This window comes from Ipomoea nil, unplaced genomic scaffold, assembly GCF_001879475.1.
Source record: "Ipomoea nil cultivar Tokyo-kokei standard unplaced genomic scaffold, Asagao_1.1 scaffold0382, whole genome shotgun sequence".
NCBI lineage: Eukaryota > Viridiplantae > Streptophyta > Magnoliopsida > Solanales > Convolvulaceae > Ipomoea > Ipomoea nil.
Window position 1 is genome coordinate 1,315,581 of NW_017616810.1, and position 23,167 is coordinate 1,338,747.

General features: G+C 34.2%; 2 protein-coding genes across 2 annotated transcripts; both read right to left on the minus strand.

Moving 5' to 3' along the window:
• Window positions 1–4,126: 4,126 nt before the first annotated feature.
• LOC109171935 (B3 domain-containing protein REM20-like) lies at window positions 4,127–7,421 on the minus strand. Its single transcript, XM_019321041.1, has 5 exons — window positions 5,641–7,421; window positions 5,203–5,286; window positions 5,020–5,111; window positions 4,770–4,888; window positions 4,127–4,383 (listed from the first exon to the last, which is right to left on the minus strand). The coding sequence occupies exons 1-3, from the start codon at window positions 6,113–6,115 to the stop codon at window positions 5,020–5,022; spliced, it is 651 nt and encodes a 216-aa protein (XP_019176586.1). The 5' UTR covers window positions 6,116–7,421; the 3' UTR covers window positions 4,127–4,383; window positions 4,770–4,888.
• A 4,270-nt stretch (window positions 7,422–11,691) lies between these two features.
• LOC109171933 (uncharacterized protein At1g32220, chloroplastic) lies at window positions 11,692–20,021 on the minus strand. Its single transcript, XM_019321040.1, has 10 exons — window positions 19,769–20,021; window positions 16,874–16,985; window positions 16,693–16,781; window positions 15,495–15,550; window positions 15,356–15,411; window positions 14,842–14,935; window positions 13,433–13,512; window positions 12,837–12,879; window positions 12,366–12,457; window positions 11,692–12,198 (listed from the first exon to the last, which is right to left on the minus strand). The coding sequence occupies exons 1-10, from the start codon at window positions 19,822–19,824 to the stop codon at window positions 12,019–12,021; spliced, it is 858 nt and encodes a 285-aa protein (XP_019176585.1). The 5' UTR covers window positions 19,825–20,021; the 3' UTR covers window positions 11,692–12,018.
• Window positions 20,022–23,167: the final 3,146 nt, after the last annotated feature.

The window sequence follows — 23,167 nt, forward strand, 5'->3', positions numbered from 1 at the left end:
AGATGAGAGCATGGAAAAAGGGGGTCGGAGAGTTATATACAAATGTGTAATGGAGATTAGGTCGGCGGTAGATATATGGATCGGAAGTGAAGAGATAAGACATCCATTTTGTGTGAAGATTATATTGTTTGGTTTATATATGCAATAGAACAGTAGAGTTTTCCATTGAAGACCGGTGAGGTTGAGCTGCATTGCATGTATGTGAATGTGATATGAAATTCAACCATTATATTGCTCTCTCTATAGTCTATACTATACAATAGTAATTAGTTAGTAACTGTTTCCCTTGTCCTACTTCAATTGCCCAAAGATTGTCCGCAAGGAGATTAGGACTAAGAGCATTCTTTAAAAAAATAAAAATGTCATACTATATCATAGACCTCATGAATTCAAAGAGGATAAATCCAGATTATATCATTCTGGCTAGGGGTGTAAACGAGCCGAGCCGAGCTCGAACCTGGGTAGGCTCGAGCTCGTGTCAAAAGAGGATAAACCCCACAAGATTTGGGTGTGTCACTCACGCCCCACACGTTATGGAATATCGTATTCAAAACAAACTATCTCTCTGAAGACTGTCTTCCTCCCCCTCTTTCTTTCCTCCAACCCTATTCTCACCATTTCTCCTTTTATTTCTCCCCATTTCTTTTTAACAATTGGAGATTTCTTATTAAGTGATTATGGAAAGTAGAACTTATTGATTTCTAACACAAGTGAATTTTTTTTTTCTCTTTCAATTGTTTTTTTAGCAAGGAGACCTGAGTATGTCATCTCTCAGAATATGCTCTACAAATAAATCACAAAATAATTTATCACACATATTAGTCCTGAAGTCACATGCACACAACATGCACCAACCATGTTTTTTTTTTTTTTTTTTTTTTCTCCCATGCAACCCCACAAAACACCCACACTCCAATTTTTTGTTTCTTTTCTCTCCTCTCATTTCTCACTTCCAACTCAACCAAATTTAAGAAAAAACCCACCAAAATATCATTTGTTAGTAATGCTCTAATAAGTGATGCCCAACCTAAATCATAGGTTGTTTCCCATACAATAATGAATTGTTTATAGTTGTAGAAAGTAGAATTAATTATTTCCTAACACAATTGAATATTGTTTCATAGCTACACCTCTCCATCAACATCAAATGAAATGTGCATTTTGTTAAAAGCAACCTCAATAGTGAGGTTTTTATGTCAGATTTTTCTTTGGGCGCTAAATGGGGGAGGAGAAAGGAGGAAGAAAAACAAAGAAAGAAAAGAAAAACAGAAAAAAAAAAAAAAAATTCTAAGACCACTAACGCAATTGTTGGGCGTTGCTGGTGCACGTAACACGCACCAGCGTGCATAACCATGTTTTTTTTTTTTTTTTAATGACTAATTGCATGTAGTTGTTTGACCACCTGCTTTCGTTTGTTAATCATTCGTTTGAGTGTAAACAAGGCGAGATGGCACCGACGGCCTAGGCGATGAGTATTAAATAAATAAAAAAGTATATATATATTGAAAATATCTTGTCTTGGGCAGCCTATTAGCTTGCCTATTTACTTCAGATGAATAGTTTTTCCTAGAATAGTGAAAAGTCTAGTATTTATTGTATATTGAAAATATCTTGTTTTGGGCAGCCTTTTTGCAACCCTATTTACTTCAAGTTGTCTTGAAAAGATGAATAGTTTTTCATAGGATAGTGAGAAGTCTAGTATTTATTGATAACACGCCAAAGTGAGGTAGTGGGCTTCCTCCCCCTCTTTCTTTCCTCCAACCCTATTCTCACCATTTCTCCTTTTATTTTTCCCCATTTATTTTTAAGAATTGGAGATGTCCTAATAAGTGGTTGTGGAAAGTATTACTTATTGATTTCTAACACAACTGAATATTATTTCATAGCTACACCTCTTCATCAACATCCAATCAAAAGTGCATTTTGTTAAGAACAACCTTTAATTTATGTCAGGTTTTTAAAAGTGCTAAGTGGAAAATTGAGAAAAAAGAAGGAAAAGAACAATTCAAACCACTAATGCACCATTTGGGAACTGTTGTTGCACGCAACACACACAACGTGCACCAACCATGTTTTCCCTTCTTTTTTGTCCCTTGCTAAGTGGAGAAGAGAGGGAGTAGAAAAAGGGAAAACAAAGAAAAATAAAAAGGAAAAAAACCACTAACTCGCTTGTTGGGTGATGCTAATGCACGTAACGCGCACCAGTCATGTTTCTAACATGTACAAGTGTATATTTGTCTAGAAATAATGTTGTTTGGTTATTCATGAACAAAGATAATTGACCAAACAAAAGAATATGAGCAGAATTTTGAAAAGCCTTAACAATAAACACTTCACACTCACACTTTAAAAATCTTGACAAATAAACACAAACAAGCTCTGTTGATTTACATCTCTAACCTCTACAACATAGTAATGTCAGCTATAATACTCGACAATTTTCAACAAGAATATTAGCACCAGTTTCTTCAACCTTCAACCTTCAACCTTCAACACAAAGCACATCACCACCCACAGATTGCCCACATCCAATTTTTTTGCTCTTTCAATTGAATACATGAATCAACAGTTCATTCCACTGACAAGTTCAAATATGCAAACATTTCCTTCCACTGGGTTGTTTTCCTTGGCAAATTGATGCCAACCAAAAATGAAGGATGGCCTCCAATGTTGGGTGCAACTCCCACTACCCAAACCTCATCCTTCAAATTACGGAGGACAATCATTATTTTTTTAGCAAGAAAGAGACCTATGTCATCTCTCGGGTATGCTCTACAAATAAATCACAAGATAATTTATCACACATACATTAGTCCTGAAGTCATATGCACACAACATGCACCAACCATGTTTTTTTTTTCTCCCGTGCAACCCCACAAAAGACCCACACTCCAATTTTTTTTTAAGAAAAAACCCACCAAAATATAATTTGTTAGTAATGCTCTAATAAGTGATGCCCAACCTAAATCATAGGTTGTTTCCCATACAATAATGAATTGTTTATAGTTATAGAAAGTAGAATTAATTATTTCCTAACACAATTGACACCTCTTCATCAACATCAAATCAAATGTGCATTTTGTTAAAAGCAACCTCAATAGTGAGGTTTTTATGTCAGATTTTTCTTTGGGCGCTAAATGGGAGAGGAGAAAAGAGGAAGAAAAACAAAACAAAAAAAAAAAAAGAAAAAAAAAAAAAGAAAAGAAAAACAGGAAAAATTAAAAAATCTAAGACAACTAACGCAATTGCTGGGAGTTGCTGGTGCACGCAACACGCACCAACGTGCATAACCATGTTTCCTTTTTTTTTTTTTTTCCTCCCTTGTGGACTCCACAAAAATTTTACACTCTAACAAATGATTAACAAACGATTACATATAATCAGTCATAAAAAGGGACTCCTGGACCAACAAATGGACAATCTAATTCGCAGACTAAGAAAAAGAGATAAAACATATTGAAATAAAGAGTAAGTCAAGGTTATCAAGGCGGACTTTCTAGGTGAGATACCACCGACTGCCTAGTCGCCTAGTCGACCGCCTAGGCGATGAGTATTAAATAAATAAAATATATATATATATATCGAAAATATCTTGTCTTAGGCTGCCTTTTTGCTGGCCTATTTACTTGGAGTAGATGAATAGTTTTTCCTAGGATAGTGAGAAGTCAAGTATTTATTGTATATTGAAAATATCTTGTCTTGGGAAACTTTTTTATAACCCTATTTACTTCAAGTTGTCTTGAGAAGATGAATAGTTTTTCCTAGGGTGGTGAGAAGTCTAAGTATTTATTGATAACATGCCAAAATGAGGTAGCGGGCTTTGCTCGGAACAAGAGGACGATGCCGGAGCTTTAACCGCGCCGCCATCAAAGCCACCACGTGCAGCCGCTGCTCCGACGCCACGCGCCGGCACGTGAGGCAAATTCCGGCAACTTCTCCAGCTAAAAATTACACCGGTCAACTCGCCTTAGTGTGTAGGTTCATCCCATGTATGTTTTGTGGAGTTTTGGGTTGTATATTACACTTAAGCGACGCGAGCACATTAAGCGTTCGCCGTTCGGTCTCGACTGACCGGACGCCTAGGCGTCGACTAGGCGACGCCTTGATAACACTGGAGTAAGTAAAATAAGATCAAAAGTTCTTTCAATTTCAATTGAACACATGGACCAACAGTTCATTCCTTGTGACAAGCTCAAAAATGCAAACATTTCCTTCCATGAGGTTGTTTTCATGGGCAAATTTATGCCAACCAGAAATGAAGGAATGGCCTCCCGTGTTGGGCACAACTCCCACTACCCAAACCTCATCCTTCAAATTACGAAGGACAATCATTGTTTTTTCAGTAGGAAGGAGGCCTGGGTATGTCATCTCTCGAGGTATGCTCTACAAATAAATCACAAAATAATTTATCACATATCTTAGTCGTGAAGTCATATGATATGTTTGTGTGCGCGCATAAACAATATGAATGAAAACAATAAAACAAAAAAAGAGGATGATTACTAGAACCAGGAAACAAACATACATATCACTAATTTGGTAAAATATACTCCTGTCCCAATATTTTTTCTTCCATTATTGTTTAGTTCAATTATACTAAATTTCAACTTAAAGTTTGGCACTTCTAAAATTTTACTACTTTGAAAATAAAAACTAGATATTAAACTTGTGTTGATACAAGAGAGGTGAATAGTGAGATAACAATGGAAGAACAAAGGCTAACAAATACCAAATTTGAAGTCAATTCATTAGATACACTAATTTCTTACCAAATGATATTTTTGCAAATGCTGTTTAGTAAGAATGCACTTAAAGAAGGGATTGATGGAGCTGAATGCCAGAGATTTAGACCATGCACTCATTGCGACTTCAGTTGTATCATTTCTGTCTGCACAAGAAAGAATATGGAGTAAAATTAATATTAATATTATTAATAATAACCAACAATGTTTCAATGTTTTATTACACAATCACAAATTATACGAGTCTGTGTATATTCAAATTTAGAAATACGCGTGCCTAGAGACATTGTTGCAACACCACTTTCTGCTGGTCCATCCCTCTTCCTCTTGCATGAAGTTTCAGGCTTAAGCCAATGCTCAGATTTTCACCTGATTTTCAAAACACATACTTAAAGTGTGAGTAATAGTCTAAGCATATTCAACTTAGAGATATGTGTACCTAAATTCATTGTTGCAATACCAATTTTAGCTGGTCCATCCCTGTTCCTCACAGACCTTGTGTGAACTGAAGTTCCAGGCGGAAGACCATCACCCAGATTTTCACCTGATTTTCAAAACACATGCTTAAAGTGCGAGTAAGAGTCTGTATATTCAAATTTAGAGATATGTATACATAAATTTATTGTTGCAACACCACTTTTTGCTTGCACATCCAGTGAAAAACACATGCTTGAAGTGCATAGGTGATAAACCTTAATGCAATTTAAATAAATTATGTGTGCAGTGTGCGTGCGTATCATGCTCCCTTCTCATCAAAAACTTATACATTTCGATTAATCTTCATGCTCAACATTAAAAATTAAAAGGGCATAAAAATGTAATGAAATTGATTTAAAAAATGACAATCAAAGTTAAACAGGGGAGTAGAAACTTAATGAAACGACCAAAATACATTTACCTTGTAGACCAGAAAGAGTGTTATTTTCAGAATATTTGCAGCCCTTCTCTTTCCCGCCAAAAGCTACACTAGTATCTTCTTTCTTTATTTCTTGATTGGTTGCTGAAAGCCCTACAGCATCAGACACATCAAGCCTCTCTCTTCCATGTTTATCAAAAATTCTCACATCAAATTTCTCGGTTTCGCCACCTCCACAGTGTCCAAAAGCTAGAAAGTCATCTTTACAAAGAGCATTTTCTTCAAAAAATCTATCCCATCCTTCATTTATAAACAAGCGATATGCCTCTAGAGATAATTTCACTGTCCAATGTCGACTGGAAAGGCCTCTTAGAACTGCACTGCCTGATAAGCCTTTTGGCATGAACTCCAGGAGTTCCACTGGGATTTGCTTCAAATTCAAAATTGTAACACGAGAGTTATCCCAATCGATATATATTAAGCACCCAGGCTTCCAAAGCCTGATGCACCATTTCATTCACATCAGTAAGTATAAGGGAAAATTGTAATTTATGCCCCTCAAATATATGCCAATTATAAATGTCACTCTTCAATTCTAAATGGTATATATGTTGGTAATGTTGCCCCTAAATTGTCAAAATGTCGCTATATATTACCCCCGTATATTGTAATTTATGCCCCTCAGGAGGGGCATATATGACCACATTTTTGACAATTCAGGAGCAACATTTATACCACTTAGGATTGAGGGGTGACATTTATAATTGGCTTATACTTGAGGGGCATAAATTACAATTTTCCCTAAGTATAATAAATGAATAATGTAGTTCAATTCACTTGAAATTAGATACAAATGAACATGGGTGAGGATGTAGATCACTCCTTTACAATGTCACCTGTGTCTTGAGGCTAGTCCCTAACTAAATGATTTAGGTAAATATTGTGAAATGCAGAGGGCCAAATGATCCCATATTATATCCTATAAAAAAAATTAACTCTATAGTCACATGTTTGATTCATTTTAGTGTTCAGAATAAAGTAACAAGCACACAATTTCCTGACGATGAGATTTTACTGAGGTTAAGGAGCGTGTATGATTTATCCCAGTCTTGGGATAAAAGTAGTGAAGAATTGGTTAATCTGTTAACTATGCCTTTTTGAACCAACTGCCCATGTGGTATTTGTTACCTAACTAAATTTCTTGCACTAATGAAAGCATAAACTTACCAGAAACCAACCTACAAGACTCTCAAGTCGTTTGGTGTTTGTCCAATCTCATTTAAGGCAACAAACTAAGCCAATATGAAGCTTTAGTCTTGATATGCTGTAATTATCAATTGCATGCACTCCAAAAAATTAGACATCTAACCAGCTTAAGTATTAGATCAGAGTATTCTCTTCAAAGCCTCTCAAAGTATCATGTTTGTACATTATTTACCAAATGTAATGAGAATTTCCCATATAAATTCTTTGGAAGAAGAATTGCACTGAAACATATTTCTGCGCTGACTAAAATAGAAGTGAAAGTACAAAAAGAATCTATGACAATAGATTGGATAAAGTTTAATAGTAAATAAGCTACAAGACAACTACACTCCAATGCAGAAGAGTTCAAGAAAAGAGAAAGAGATCAAATCAAGTTTCTATGTAGAAGATGATTGAGATATCAATATTAAAATACCAAGATTGTCTAATAGGGAGTATAACATATACATTCTTAATTACAAATGACACACAACATTCATTATTACAACATTCATTATTAAAGGGAAATGATGGATAAGTGAATAAAATTTCCAATATAGAGATGTGCAAAGTGCAAAAATAAATTACCACTTTTTCCCGGTTTTCATCATGCCTTATAGTCACACAGAAGTGAGGTACGCCTCACAATTTGTGTTCTACCATCTCTTTAGACTCTTTGTTCAATGGCCTGTCTACTCAATATATACTTCTTAAAGAGAAACCTACAAATTGAAGATTTATAAATTTTTTATAGTATCAAATTGCAAACGATATGTTATTGCTCTATAAGTACACTTCTTTCCTTAAATAAAAAAAAAAACACAAACAACCTATAATGGATACTAAATAATAAGGGCAGAAGAATAAATTAAAGGTCAACCGTCAACTTTTGATATAAGTGAACCATTTTTTCAAACAACTACAGCTGTATTTCTTATAAATTCCTATTACCATTTTTATAAACACATTATGAATGAATAATGTTGGATTCTACATTTCTAAGTAGGGGTTTTAAGCAATGTTTAAATAAAGAAAAACAATAGATGCTTAATGGAATGTTTTAAATTGAGAACTTGTGACAAGCGTCATGTCAGCTTTCGTGTTTTGGCTACCAAGTTAATATATTACAATAAAATCAATGTAGTAAGAATTGCTAAAGCTTCATCGTGCAGTTGATGGGCACCTAGGCACATGCATTAAAAAAAATAAAAATGGATTTTACTTTTTCTTTAAAAAAAAAAAAAAAAAGAATTCTTGTAGCAAGTATTCCTCATATCATTTTTCTAACAATATTACAAATTAAAATTAGTGTATTACAAAGGAAAAGAAGAAATTATAAAACTGAAAACCTGGCTGGGCAAGACCAACAACAATAGTTATGGTGTCTGGGTGAAGTGATGGCAACAAATGGCGAACAACGATGGCACCTGAATATCGACTAGGGCAACTGCACGGAAGGGGTGAACAAATGACTGATCTAATGAACGGCGCCGCGGCGATGGTCCTATGGCGATGTCACAGCAATCGGCTGGATAGGGAAACTACACGAAAGGACGAGAAGGGGAGAACAGCGAAAGAGCAGGGTTGTGACTGCTGCAAACTTGTGCAAAAGGTTTGCAATTTGGGAATACGATTTAGGTTTGTTTCTCTCAAAACTACATTGTTTTGAGCAAAACAAACCTGTCAAGATTCTAGGAAATGGGTCCAACCTAATGCCCCATTAGAGCTTGGTTAGCACAAAGCCCAAGTAAATTCACTAGCCCAAGACTCGAAGAGGATAGCCCAAACCTTGGAACCCAACTCAAGAGTTAAATCAACCTCAACTATTTGGGGTCCAAGATATAAAATGAAAGACAAGGAAAAGGAGGGGATGCCAAGTCTAAGTAGAGGCAACACACTAGAGTCTAAAGTGCACACGCTACATTTTCTCTCTCTAGTTGTAATGGGACTTGTAGCAAGACCTTTCTCCTATTTTCTCCTTCATTTACTTCATGAAGTCAAACCACCATAAATGGCATCAAAGAGCTCAACCATGGGGAAAAAAATAGTATTTCCCTTTTGGGTTTTCACATAAAAATCTCATGTTCTTGTTTATTATTTCAACTTTTTTGCTCTTTATTATTTGTGATAAACAAGTTTAGCCTAAGCACTTGTGCTTAATCAAGGCACCCTTGGGTCATAAACTCATTAAAAAAAAAAAAAAAAAAAAAAAAACAGTTGTGTCAATCAACTTGTCCGCCTAGTTTGCCGACAATGGTTACCATAGAAACATGAACTTGAACTAACCTTTTACATATGTAGTTCACATCGAATGGTTCAAGTTTGGATGATCAAGTAAACGGAATTGGATCACAAGGCAACCTAGCTTAGAGAGGTTTATGCACAATTCTTTTTCAAATATTATGTTTGATGTTAGACTCTCATATCTTCCATCCTCCAAATTTTCTTTTTCTAAGAATATCATTCTATATTAAGAAACTACAAACTACACAATAAATAAACAACAAATAGAGAAATATGAATTGATCTTGTTATATATATCTACAATTTTTTTTCTTTTATATATGATTTCATTCTCTTTTTTCAGTACAATAAAGAAAATAAAAAATGAAGGAGATAACCAACTCAAAAACAAAAAAACAAAAAAAAAACAAAAAAAAAAAAAGAGAGAAGAAGAAGAAGAAGCAAATTTGAGGCATATGAGCAAGAATAATTAATCAATAGCGTATGATCTGTATATCATATACTTGCCTTCTAATTCAATCTAGATATCAAAAATCAAAAATAGAAATCAAACATAGCACCGCAACTTACCTTTTTGCATTTGGCAAAAAAGCTTTCTCTAGATTAAGAAAAGATAGTAAACAAATTCATTCAAGAAATAACTACACAACAAACTCCGATCAACATGATTTCATCATCTATAATCAATAGAAAGAAAATCAATCTAGCAAAAATAGTAGAAATCACGCACCTTTATGGCTTTTGGATAAGCTCTAACTGAGCACCTACAAAGATAGGGTTAAACCTTGGCAGTGTATTTATAAACCAAATAGAATAGTCTAGGCTTTCTAGCAATTGGGTTGGGCCGGTAAGGCTTCATATGCAATCTTGGCCAAATTTCACTATTTCAATGCGGAGTAAAACCAATCACTAAGGAATTTGTGATAATTGATAAATAATCAGTACAATGGGAGATAACTATTTTAGTGCAATAGTCCAAAAGAGATTACAGTACTTCAGCCAAAAATGGAAATGTAGAGAGACAGCACCATCACATCCTCAATGCAAACCCATGTTTTGCTTAGTTGCTTTAAGTGCGGTATACGTGCTAAATTGGGTACCTTCCTTTGTAATAGGTTAGTTAATAAAGCTAGTAGGATCATTGTTTTCCTTCTATATCTCTAAATAGAGAAACATGATCTGATACAAAAGTTGTTGACCACACAGACTAGTAGAACATAACAACATACATAACCCTGGCAGGCAACCACAATTTCATGTGTCGTAGATAATTAAGATGCTCACATTCGATTGATTTATAATGATTCAGATTCCGTTAAGAGTATTGTAGTTAATATATTTCTGGCATTCAATTCATGCATAGAAGCAAATATTGAGAGTGGAGATTACAGCAATTATGATTAAACAACTCTACCAATTTCTTTGTCGGAGAGACCTTCGAGGGAAGGGGAAACATCCTCCGCGTTGTTGCTCATCTTTGCCAGCGAAGATGGAGTAGGGCCTACCGGGACAGTAGAAGTTCCGGCCGGTGGTGACGTCTAACCGCCACGTAAATCGGCTTCGACGGATCGGTGCCGTCGCAGCCCTTCAGCTGTTGCGCCGTGAACTCCACTATGATACTCAACAAAATCCTCTGCTTGGCTTCGCTGTTGTGCAGGCGAAGGAATAATAACACTATAAAACCGTATGGCATTCACCATACGTATACTTTATATACTCCCTGTAGGCTGTAGTAGCTGGTGGACATCCAAGCCTATGAATAAGATACATACTCTTTACAAAGTGAGGGGGCTCCTTGTGCACCGTGAGCACCGATCTAGCCTCTATAATACATGTTCAGTTGAGTCACCATAATTTACATCCTCCCAAATGCTCCGTCGGCCCGAAGTGTGGAGCTCTTTAGAGTTAAGGTTCAACCTTTGAAAAAAATACATACTCAAAGAAAGAACGGAATCATTGTATTTATAATTTATTAATATTCATTTAAATAAATAATAATAATGCCAATATTTTGTTCATGGATGTATGTTTTCCAAACAAGTCTACTTGTATCTTATGCTAGTTTTATTATACTTATTCATATAATAAATTTTTAATTAGTAATATTAAATTAATTTTTTTTTAATTATTGTCATTTTTAGTTCGTTAATTATAATTCACCTTACATATTTTATTCTCAACTATTAATTTTTTATACATAAATATTCTTTTGTTGTCATATTTAGTCCTTCCAATCAAATTCTTGTTTTCTCTACATCCAAATATTTCTCCCCATAGGTGCTAAAGTATTTGGTTAATGGAGCTTGGAAAATGGTTTGAATTTCTAGTCGGTAGTTCTGTTCGTTTCGTTTGAATGAATGCCTTTGCTGAAGTTTACAAAAGAAAAAATACTATATGTACTCTCATTCCATACTCCTACTTTTTACTCTCACACTTAAAATATTGATGTAGACAATTTTACAGGAGCCACATAAAAAAAATAACCTATCAGAGCCCGAAGTAAAAATTGAGAGTAAGTCTTACAAAAGGGGCCCTTTTTTAAATGGTATGTCAACACACTAAGAAGGAAATACTTTATGACATAATAAATGGAATAGTGACCCATCAAACAAGATTTTATGGTGATAGTAACATACATTTTTCCACCGTTTAGAAATGTGTCCAAATACATCTACCTGGTTTTAGAGTGCTGCGATATGCACTGCACTCCCATCTCACTGCCTCACCACCTTTACATGTTTTTCCTAAACAAAAGAATGAGACCACTTATTGCCAAGTTAGATGTATTTATTTGTGTGTGAATGACCTTTTCCATAGAAATCCAACTTCTTATTGAATTTACAAATGCTACACTGAAAATGAAAAGGCAAAAGAGGGAAAAAAAGAAAGAGAATGGCTGTTGGCGCGGGAACTACTTGGCAAAAAGCTCATCTATACAGACTTCTGTTGACTGTAGCGTAATATCCCATGGACATCGACGATTCCAGGAGGGAAAACCGGATCAGTAGCCGCTCTGACAGCTACTTTTGCCACTGAAGTAACACTAACGGGAGGGGTGAGCAAGGGCCCAACAACAGGAAGCTGGCCCAATGGTTTCGCATGTTGGAGAATCTGCAATGAGATATAGAAGATAATGGCGAATGTGTAGTGGTCAAGTCTGCATATGCCTTGTATTTAGAAAATGGGGTGGGGAGCAGAAAAAGAAACAAAGATATGCAGCAATTACCAATGGGATAGATAATGCAACAAAGGTAAAAGTAAGAGAAAAGCCATTTTACCATCTCAAGAGGAGAACCAACAAGACCTAGAGGCAATTTCATGCTCCCAACACGACGGGTTCCATGGATGAATCCAGGTCTCAGAATCACACCTGAATAAAACCAAAAGAACACGAATGATACAAGTGTAGAAAATAGTGTGTGACTAGGTACACTTCACAATGCTCTCAAAGCTGTTAGAGAGGGAGACTTATCACATACATCAATTTATATATTAATCAATAATGCACCCCCATGGGTTTGGGCCAATTCTTTACAGCCTAAACACGCAGAAATATTTTGATGACGGATAGCATGTAGGATTTGAACGCGACACTATTTGCTAGCACTAATATCTAGCTATTAGAGAGGGGTAAGACTTATGATTTTATATGTATTATTATCCTCAACTACATGGGATATAATTGCTGCTAATAATTAGCACAAAAACTGCTTCCAGATTACAACTATCTACAAAAGAAAGATATTCACCTCCATAGGTATATCGGGTCAATAGTTCTGTTTCAGCAGCTCTCTGCATAATGTGATAAAGGAAATGTATTAGGAGAAAAGAAGGAGCTGTCTTTCAAAAGAATAATAAAATAGAAATGAGAAAATGTACATATTAGGATTTAGGAGAAAAGGTGCTATCCTTTGGGGAAAAAAAATTAACAAAAACAAAAACAAAAAATAGAAACAAGGGCATCGTGTTGTTATTCTTCATATCCCTGTGGAAAAATTAAAGAAGCTCCAAAATTACTTAAGACATTACATCTTGAATTAAAAGTGAATACGAAATACAGAAAAATACCCTGTCACATGCACAACAATTTTATATTGATACCATGTCAATTTACAAATCTCAGTAGCTAGTGGTTCTTTCTTTGAGTGACTTCAGGACAGCTACTTTTAACAAAAATAATGGATTGCTTATGCTACAGAAAAATCAGATTGGAAGCAACCTTTTTTGACCACATGAAGGCAATGTGATTCAACTGACCCTTTATTAAATCATCAAGTTACAATTTCTTATATGTTGCAATCCAAAATTTAGTTTCCTCTATTTGCAAACAAAATGTTATTCATACCTTTCCATCATAATAACCTTGTAGTAGGTAATTGACAAAGCCAAAATCAGCAGCCGAAATGTAAACAAATCTTTTTACTCCTGCACCCAAAGATGCGATACAATGGAACAGTAAAAATAAATAAGTAGCAACACAAGCAAGAAGGATGAACACACAATTCCTAATTAACACCACCAAAAATGCTGGTGGCTGTAGCTGCAAAGTTTGTGATGCCATTAAGTCAACACGCATATCATAGAAATGATGCAAGTTTGCAGCTCCTCCATTTCTAATCACTCATTGAACAAAGCCCTTTTGTTTTGATATTTCTCCTTCAATGTCCCAGAAAAAAAACAAAAAAACAAAAAAAAAACACACACACACACACACACACTTTCTAGATTATATATTTTTATGAGCTCAAGAATAAGATAGGTTTCTTGATGATCTTTTTTTTCAGCAACCACCATTACCAGAAAAAGAGGAAAATTTTCATCAGTGTCTACCATTACTCCATTAGAAAGGATTCTTTCATATATCTGTGCACATAAAACATGTGTACAATGCCCTAGTTATATATAAATACAGTTGGGCCTGACCCATCACTAAAACCATATTAGCCAGAGCATAGGTATTGATCATGCCCAATTTGTTACAAATATAATCATCCCAAATCAGTGATGAACAGTCATTCCTAAGAAGAGAACAACTCAGAAGTTGGTGCGTAATATAGACCCCAGTCTCTGAACTAATCAGTTTATAAGTTTCATTAACTTCATAATGGGTATTTAAGTATTCAACCATAATTGAAAACAGCAGTATTGAGTAATATGCAACTGTTAACATCTTATATTGTTCTTAAAAAAAAACACGTATGCATAACAACAATGATCAAGGCCTGTTCCCAGGAATCATGAGAAAATTTTTCATTCTAGTATACACTTAAAGAGTACCTATTCCTTGTTTTTTAAAAAAATCTTTGATAGGTATCTGACAGTAATTCTTCCTTGTCAGATGATGATAAGCTGATATGCAACCAAACACTGAATTTTTTGCCTGCCTAAGTTCTGCCACATAGACATTTTAAACCACTAAGTGATTGGATGTGAATAGAGCACTGAAGGAGTAAGAGTGGTGAACGATGGTCACAAGGCAGAGGTTCATAATAACTGAACTCATCGTTCACTTTGAATTGACTGAACATTTGCACTTGGCAATGCTCACTTCAGAGTTGCTAATTTTTCACTCTAGATGAAATGAAGTTTCACTTTCACTTTGCACGTAATCTGATGCACCATTGCCAGACTCAAACATTAAAACCTTACAGTTGTGAAATTCTTTTGGGGGAAATAAGCAGATCATAAACTAAAAGAACGGGTTTAACAAAGCAAAAGCAGAAGCACCATAAATTATAAGGTGTTTAGTAGTACCTTCTTCAGCAGCAGCTCTTATAGCATTTATGTTGGCTGTTCCATTGATCTTATACATGTATGAGTTAGAGCCAAAGCCGCCTACACAAGATATCTGCAGAAGTGTCCTCACATTAGTGAAAATATTGATAATTGATTAATTTGCAACTCACACTATTCATGAAGTTAACTATTCATTTGAATAGGAATACATCCAGAGTTAGAGATTCTTTTTTCTTTCTCATGATGAAGGATGAAAGGAGGGGGAAGGGAGATTGAAAGAAGCCACCAGATGAACTGAAAACTACATATCACCCAAATAGCCACCCCTCCAAAAGGTTCATGAGAAGATAAATAAATAAAATAAAAGACCTAGTAGTTGGGGTGGGTGATGGCAAAGCATTTACATGCTAAATGTAAGTAGAAAGAACTGCTATTCCAATGTGTTAGTATGTTACTGATCAAATCCATTAGTTCATGATTAATCTGTCAACAAATACTTTGAGATAGCAGAAAAGGAAAAAGAAATACATACAACAGAAGCTACTCCTTTAAGTGCTTCCTTCCAGGAATCATTAGAGAGAAGGTTTCCTGTCACCGGGTAATAAACAAATTCTAAGGTCTTCACCATCATAAAAGGAAGCTAGAATTAATAAACCAAGCAATAGACAAACCTTGGTGCCAAGATACATTGTTTGCCCAAGGCTCTGATATGGATGACCTGCCTGTTCTACAAGAATCCATAAAAACCAATTTAGGAGCAACAAACAGTAAATTGATGATACCAAATCAGCCTAAAATAAAAAGTGAGGTAGGAGCGGAAATTAAGAATATTAAGAATCATATTAGACTATATAAACTTCTTGCCAGCAGAGAGAATGGTGTGATCCATAAATATCTGTTAGAGTTGTTTATTGTGAAAATATAAAAGTATTTGGGAATACTTGAATCCTGATAAATTTGATTACACATAGTCATCACCAACTAGGTGGTCAATTGGCAACAAAGTGGTACCACTCCTGGTGGGTGGTCTTGAAGAAATGTTGGGCTCTTAATCTCTTATATAAAAGAAATGGTGGGAAGCTACCAAGTGAAATGAAGTAAAAAGAAATTGACAAATGAGGAAACCAATAATTGCAACTTAACTAGAAACATGCTGATAGACAGCAACTCAGTTAAGAATTGGATAGTCAAAGTAATATTCACAAATTTAACCTACGTTATATAACTGCTAGTATTATACTATGATCAATGGTAAACTAGATATAAACATGTAGCTCTTAAGTCTCTTCCATCATTAAAATCCATTAAACTCAAGACCCCAAAAAGTTGAACTATAACTTTATCTTGAAGAAGAACAATTAGTTAAAAGAGATCCATCTCTTATATTTCAAGGAGGAACATGATTATTTCTCTGATTCTCACAACTAGAAAAAATTGAATTGAAGCATGACTTAGTTGAAGTCATCTTGCAGGAATAAGCTACTAGATCTAGAGCTTTATGGCTAAGTCTGTTCAAAGAGTTCTTCAAGTAAAATCCAAAAATGGTCACATTGAAAAACTAGACCCAGAACATTGAGCTTAATGTGGCTGCCAAGTACTTTCGGATTAACCATTAAGGCATGGCTTCATGAACTGATAACAACCTCTCTCAAAAAAAAAAAACCCTAAATGAGGTTGTGTGCATCTATCTTTGCCAGTCCCCATGGACCTACCATTATATATTAGATTAGATGTCTTTAAGGACTATGCAAGTATGGATAACCTAGGCATTCTTATCAGGATGGAGATAGTATTATGAAAAGTTCCTTGTGCTTAATATGAAATGTAAAAGAATAAATAACTTGTACAAAATGGGAGGAGCTCACATACCTGCTAATACTGGCAACTTCCAGGCCACGATTCAAAGCTTCTTTGCAAATATGTGAGCCAACAAATCCATTTCCACCTAGCACCAGTATCTGAATTCAACATGGAAGTGCCACCACATGTGATCCATGTGCCAGAAGATGACATAATGAAAGTGCATTATTTCATTAAATCTATTAAGAACCTTGTCTGTAGGAGGCAAATTTACTGTTTCGGCTTCCTCAACTTTAAAAGGTTCATCTGTTTTGTTAGACTCACTTGAAAAAAAGCGAGAATTTTTGGATGCAGAAATATACCTGCATATTTAGAAGCATCAATGGCTATAGTGTCTACCTTTATTTTATACAGGAGTAAAACATACTACTCCATAGTAAAAAAAAAGAGGGTAGGATCCCTTGACAGCAAGAAGGGGCCAGTAAATAAACTAGAGGAAAAGAAAAGCAGAAATGAAGTTGAAGCAAGTTCATTAACCTATTAATTGCATACCTCTGATGCATATATTCCAAAGCATAGAAAGCATAAAGCAAGTTCAAAGGCCACATTAGTTGGGAGATAGGAATAATCACCCCAATCCCAAAACTTGAGCATACTATACAATGGAGAGTATAGCCTAGAGTAAATAATTTCTCAGGTGCACTTTGGAATCAAGTCCAACCCCCCAAATAGGAAGGTAAAATCAATGGTTGCATTGTTGGAAAATTAATGCTTTTGTACTTTTGGATAAAATGAGGTAGTATGGATGAGTTGTATCAACTGGAAAGTGGGCAAAGGGATGATGGGCATATGATATTTTTTGTGAGTGTGTGTGTACGGCTGTAGGCACATATTATCTTTAGGGGTTTTAATTAGGTATTTGTGTTTTATTGGCTGCACAAACTTTTATGGGGTACATTGGAAATTTTTGCCATCCTATCAAGAAGTTCACATAAGTGATGACATCAGGTTTTTATTTGAAGTTTGGCAGCCTTGTTGACTTGATTGAAAGAAAAACACTAATTGCATGTTTTCTGTCACTACTCACCCTCTACAACTTGATATTTTCCTGTTTGAAAATTTCATTCATTCAAGCCTATTTGCTGCTTCAAGGACTGATTTTTTTACTGATCATAAATTTACTTGAAGAAAGGAGGTCCTACTGAAATTGGATGAAATGTTGTTTTTCAAGACACAACTTTCCACATAAATTAGTCCTTACAGAGTGGTACTTTACAGGAAAACAGAATCAACTGGGTAGAGAACTAGAACCAAATAAATAAAAAGAATTTGAGTAGGCTAACACTCAAGCAGAAAATGTGGTGGAATTGGATGGAAATGGAAAAATGAAGTTGATGTCAGAAAACTGAAGTTGTACAATTGTACACACATCAGACATTTTAACTTATAAAATTAAGATGAATTGGATATGGAGGAGAAATGCATGATTGCATCTGGGATATGAATATATGATCATTTTATTTGGTCATAAAACTTCTTAAAAGGTAATATGCAAACTTTACCAAACCCTTGTTTTGCTGACTATGCTTTAAGAGAGAGTGACAGCCTGTGATGAAAAAAGTCCATAAGCTTATAACAGAGATGAAAGTGCAAGGTAGATGTGGAGGGGCACAAGATACAACCATCTTAAAAATTAAATTCACTGGAATCAAGGCATAAGTATTAAGTAGTATCTGGAGTAGATGATTCTGTATTTCAGACATGTTCAACATAGATTTAGGATACATATAATTAGGGGATACAAACTTACTTTGATTGAAATTATTGAGAAAGATATACTATCTCTAAGTCTTACGAAGAATCTAGCTCTTAATGAAACTGAATGGAGAAAGAGAATCCAAGTAGATGACACCAAAAGGCTTAGTTGAGGTGTTGTTCAAGAAATTAAGGTATCAGGATTCAGAAATTAGAGACTTAATCACATGTATGTTCATTGAAAGTTGAAGCTGAGACATCTACAGTGGGATAAATATATCCACCAACTAAACAGCATTCTGTATATGACCTCTAAGCTTGCCCCTAGGAAGCTTTTCCCAGCAAAGCAAAGGTGCCAAAGCCTACAAGTGACAATAGTATACTTGGGGAAGGTGAAGTTCAAAACCACATGAGCAACATTGGCATTCTTCAGAACAAGTTCCAGTGGTGATACATTAATGCTTCCCATTCCCAACATGATACAGAAGTAATAAGGCAGACAATTCTATTCTATATATCCTCTATTCTTTTTTTACTAAAATACCACCATTGAACAATCAATTAATTAACAACATAAAATTAAGAAAACTAATTTCCTTTAGGCACAAGAAAAAGAACATTCCCAAGTGAACTCTTCAAGTTAGAATTTCCTTTCTCGTAAACTTCTAAAGAATTAGAAAAAACATGCTACAAACTCCCCCATTTCCTGCAAGCCAAAATCCACAGTTTCTCCAGCAGCAACAATAATACTACTAAGAAACATCTAAATTTCCAAGAACTCGGCAACTCGGCGAGTATTAATAACATTGAGAGTTTGCGATAATTTTTTAAAAAATCAAAAAATTCCAAAATCCTCTACTCTTCTTGCCCAAGACTTGTGGTCAAGCAGCACAAGTTTTGACTTTAGGTTAGTATATCAAAGGTTAGATTCCTCAACCCCCCCTTAGTTGTATTAAAAATTAATTAATTAATTAACATCAGAAAATCAGGAAAACTAATTTCTTATTTGAAGCACGAGAAAAGAACATTCCCAAGTGAACTCTTCAAGTTAGCATTTCCTTTATAGTAGAAAAATTCTATTAAAATTAAATTTAAAAAAAAATTGCTAAAAAATCTCACATTTCCTGCAATCCACAATTTCTCCAGCAGCAAGAATAATACTACTAAGAAACACGTAAATTTCCAAAAACTCGGAAAGTATTAATACATTGCGAGCTTGCGATAATTAAAAAAAAAAAAAAAAAAAAAAATCACAAAGAAACATTAGCATAACAAATGTTCAAAATGCCTCTCAATCGCCTATCTGCTTAGCATCCAGCCTATCAAATAAATAAACTACGGACAGAAAACAGCAGGGATATTAGTATAGAATCACCGACACAAAACTTACGAGAATCTGGAGAGGTAAAGTTTAGCGGCAGAAGAATGGATCAAGCGTGACGTCATCGTCGATCGTCTCCTTTGTAATTGTGCGTTTGCGTACAGAAGCCTCGCTTTTCCGCTGCTAATCCGCGAAAGATTCGATGCAGTTTAAGACACTCTGAGAAGAAAGTTCTTCGTTGAATGTGTATGGAGAATGAGGACGCGTGGCGTCAGGTACAGCTGACAAGTATGTGAAAGATGTGGCTCAATCCGTGCCTAGAACCGGCGCGCGGCCCAGCCCGACTCCATGTTATTGCCCGTGTGCGCCCAATTGGAATTGAATATTTATGTAATTGTTATACCATGGACAGTTAATTAAAAATTTATTTTTTTTTTGAAAGTTACACTTTTCTCAACCTACTGAAACACAAAGAACCAATAACGCCTCCACTGAAACTTGAACTCATAATCTTCCAAATGGAAATCTAACCCGGGTACCATTAGACCACATAGTCCTGGTTATTAAAAATTTATTTATTTGTAAATAAATTGAAGACACATAATTATGTTAATTGTAGGTACATATATATTCACTTTTAGAAGAGTCACGAGATTATTATAAAGTATATTCACCTCATTGGCAGTTGAACATATTTGTTCACAAAATCTCTCTCTACATTTTGAAAATCTAATGTATAGGATTTGAAGGATGTTATTTTCAGGGAGAGTATCATTTTACTTGAATCATGAATATTATGCCGTAAATTTTATGTTGAGGTTAATAGGTTATATAAGGTTGTACTTTTCTTCTTTTTTTTTTCCCTTTAGCTACGTTTTTTTTCTCACTGGATTTTCTTAGCTAATGTTTTTTTTTTAATGAGGCAACCAATGCAATATATAATTTGACATATATCATGTACTCTTTTTCCATCGACTAAATGTTTGCCACATAATTTTTCTAGTGAGATTTTGTACAAAGCATGAGTATAATAAAGATAATGGCCAAGGCAAGTCCGGTCCTATCATTTTATAGGTTCCGGTTAATATATATATATCATGCCTAAAATTTAAATTAAATAAAGAAAACTTATTAATATCAAAAACTTTGAATAAGATTAACAACTTTTTAACAATTTTACATACACAATAATAATCATGAAAAAATTTCTAGGTGCTTTCCTTAATACAAAATAATAAATAATTGTGTAAGTACCTTCTTAAATAAATAATTATTATAGTTTATAAAAATGAATAAATAATTTAAAATTGAGTAAACTTATAAACAATAACACTGTTATCATAATAAATAATAAATTAATTATTATTAAAATTTTATAAAACAATAATTACAAACATATGTGAAGCTACGAATCTTTTTGACTAGGAGCAAGAAATTAAAATATTTCAAAACGCAATAAAAAAATTCAAAAATATATGAAACATCCATAATTATTTAGATAAAATAGTTCGAATAGAAAGCATATTGTAAAGCACACATCTTCTATATTTATATGATTTTTATAAATACCTTTTCTTTTAACTAGATAAATTTTAAACTTGTTTAGAATAATTTGAATACAATGACACATAATAGAAGCTTATATATTACATTGATTAGATATTCATAAAACAGTACGGAGTAAATTATCTTTAATTTTTTTTTTCATACTTCAATCTCAAAATATATCATATAACCCCGACTACATTAAAAATACTACTGTATTAAACACAAAAAAAAAATCAATAAAAATAATATTTTTAAAGATACATTAGAATATATATAAGTAAAGAAGTAAAGTTGAGGAATTCTAAAATGTGAAGGGAAGGACTCAATCACCGACCTTTGATGAAATGAGGTTAAAATTTAAGTATCTTACCAACCAAGCTAATTCATGTTACAATAAAACATACGTATATAAATTACTTATACACAATATATATATATATATATATATATATATATAAAATAAAGTTCAAATGCGGCGGGGTCTTCTCGTGCGGCGGAATTCCAGAATACACCAACACTGTTAACAATATGCACCAACAGTGTTAGAAAAACACACCACAATGAAATGCAATAAAACATCACAAAATACACAACAGACTCAAAAAAATACACCATATAACTCACCACCCCCAATGGTGTATTTCTGAACAGTGTATGGTGTTTTTACTCACACCTAATGGTGTGTGTTTGGTGATGCATGGCTCTGTTTACTCTGTTTTTTGTGGTGTATTTTCCTAACGTTGATGGTGCATATTTGTTGAACTATTGGTGATGCCGCACCTGAACTCGCCTATATATATATATATATATATATATATATATATATATATATATATATATATATATATATATATATATAGGAAATAGGATGGAGCCCTCACCCAAGCATGGGCCCTGGGCAAGGGCCCAGCCTGCCCTTGTCCAGGACTGTCCCTGGACCAAGAGTGAGTGTTATGAATATTTTATTAATGTGTGACTATTATTTCAGTTATTATATTTCTGAATAAATAATAGGTCGAGTGTCCTTTGAAGTATCAAAGGGTTAAGGTTGTTGCCTATATATAGGCCCATATATTCATTTGTAATTGTAAGAATTGATGAGCTTAATAAGAGATTTTCCTCTCTCTATTCTCTCGCTCTAATCTCTCTCTAATTTCTCTTATTGTTGTCTGTGAATTTTTCTCTTTTCACACAAAAAAAAAAAAAAAAAAAAAAAAAAAAACAAAACAAAACAAAACAAAACAAAACAAACAAACAAACTTTTTATTTTCTTTTCCTCTGATCATTTAGGAAAGAGAGAGAAGACTTGTAAATTATAGTCATTTAAGAGCATCCTCATCAGTATGATTTTTTTTTTTTAAAATACATGTGGTGTATGTGTCCTGCTGGGTGCATTCGTCCCTCAAACGCGAATTAATACAATCTGCTTTGTTTCATTCTCCCATTGAGTGGACTCCATAAAAATTTTAATTTTGACAGAGTAAAATTAACCAAAAATGTTCCATCTCTTATTTGTGCAAAAACAATATAATTAATATTTTCTTCCTAAAAAAATTTAACAAAAATCCTATTGAAATTGCTCTAAAAAAGATAAACACGTCCACGGTCCACCATCTAACATCATCATAAACATCTCATCAAAAAGCTGCATCATCTACTCCTCCAACTTCCCATATGATGAATATTGTGACATTTCATAAGCATTCAAATGCCTAAACTACACTAATCACACAATCCTTATCCTAAACAGTCACGTACTCACGTTTGCTACCAAGGGGCCCTATATGTGTGCGTGTATTTATATTTTATATAATATCCCATCAACAGAATTATGTTGGAGATTTATAGAATAAATTAAAATAACTCAAGTTAACACGTTGTTCATTGTTACATGTATAGTGTTTTGTAATTAATGCTAAT

Coding starts and splice junctions, on each gene's coding strand:
- LOC109171935 (XM_019321041.1), bottom strand. CDS start 6,115: ATGAAATGGTGCATCAGGCTTTGGAAGCCTGGGTGCTTAATATATATC. Junction 5,287..5,640: donor CACTCTTTCTGGTCTACAAG/GTAAATGTATTT, acceptor TTTGAAAATCAG/GTGAAAATCTGGGTGATGGT. Junction 5,112..5,202: donor GGATGGACCAGCTAAAATTG/GTATTGCAACAA, acceptor TTTGAAAATCAG/GTGAAAATCTGAGCATTGGC.
- LOC109171933 (XM_019321040.1), bottom strand. CDS start 19,824: ATGACGTCACGCTTGATCCATTCTTCTGCCGCTAAACTTTACCTCTCC. Junction 15,412..15,494: donor CAATGTATCTTGGCACCAAG/GTTTGTCTATTG, acceptor ACCCGGTGACAG/GAAACCTTCTCTCTAATGAT. Junction 13,513..14,841: donor AAGAGCTGCTGCTGAAGAAG/GTACTACTAAAC, acceptor CTTTGGGTGCAG/GAGTAAAAAGATTTGTTTAC.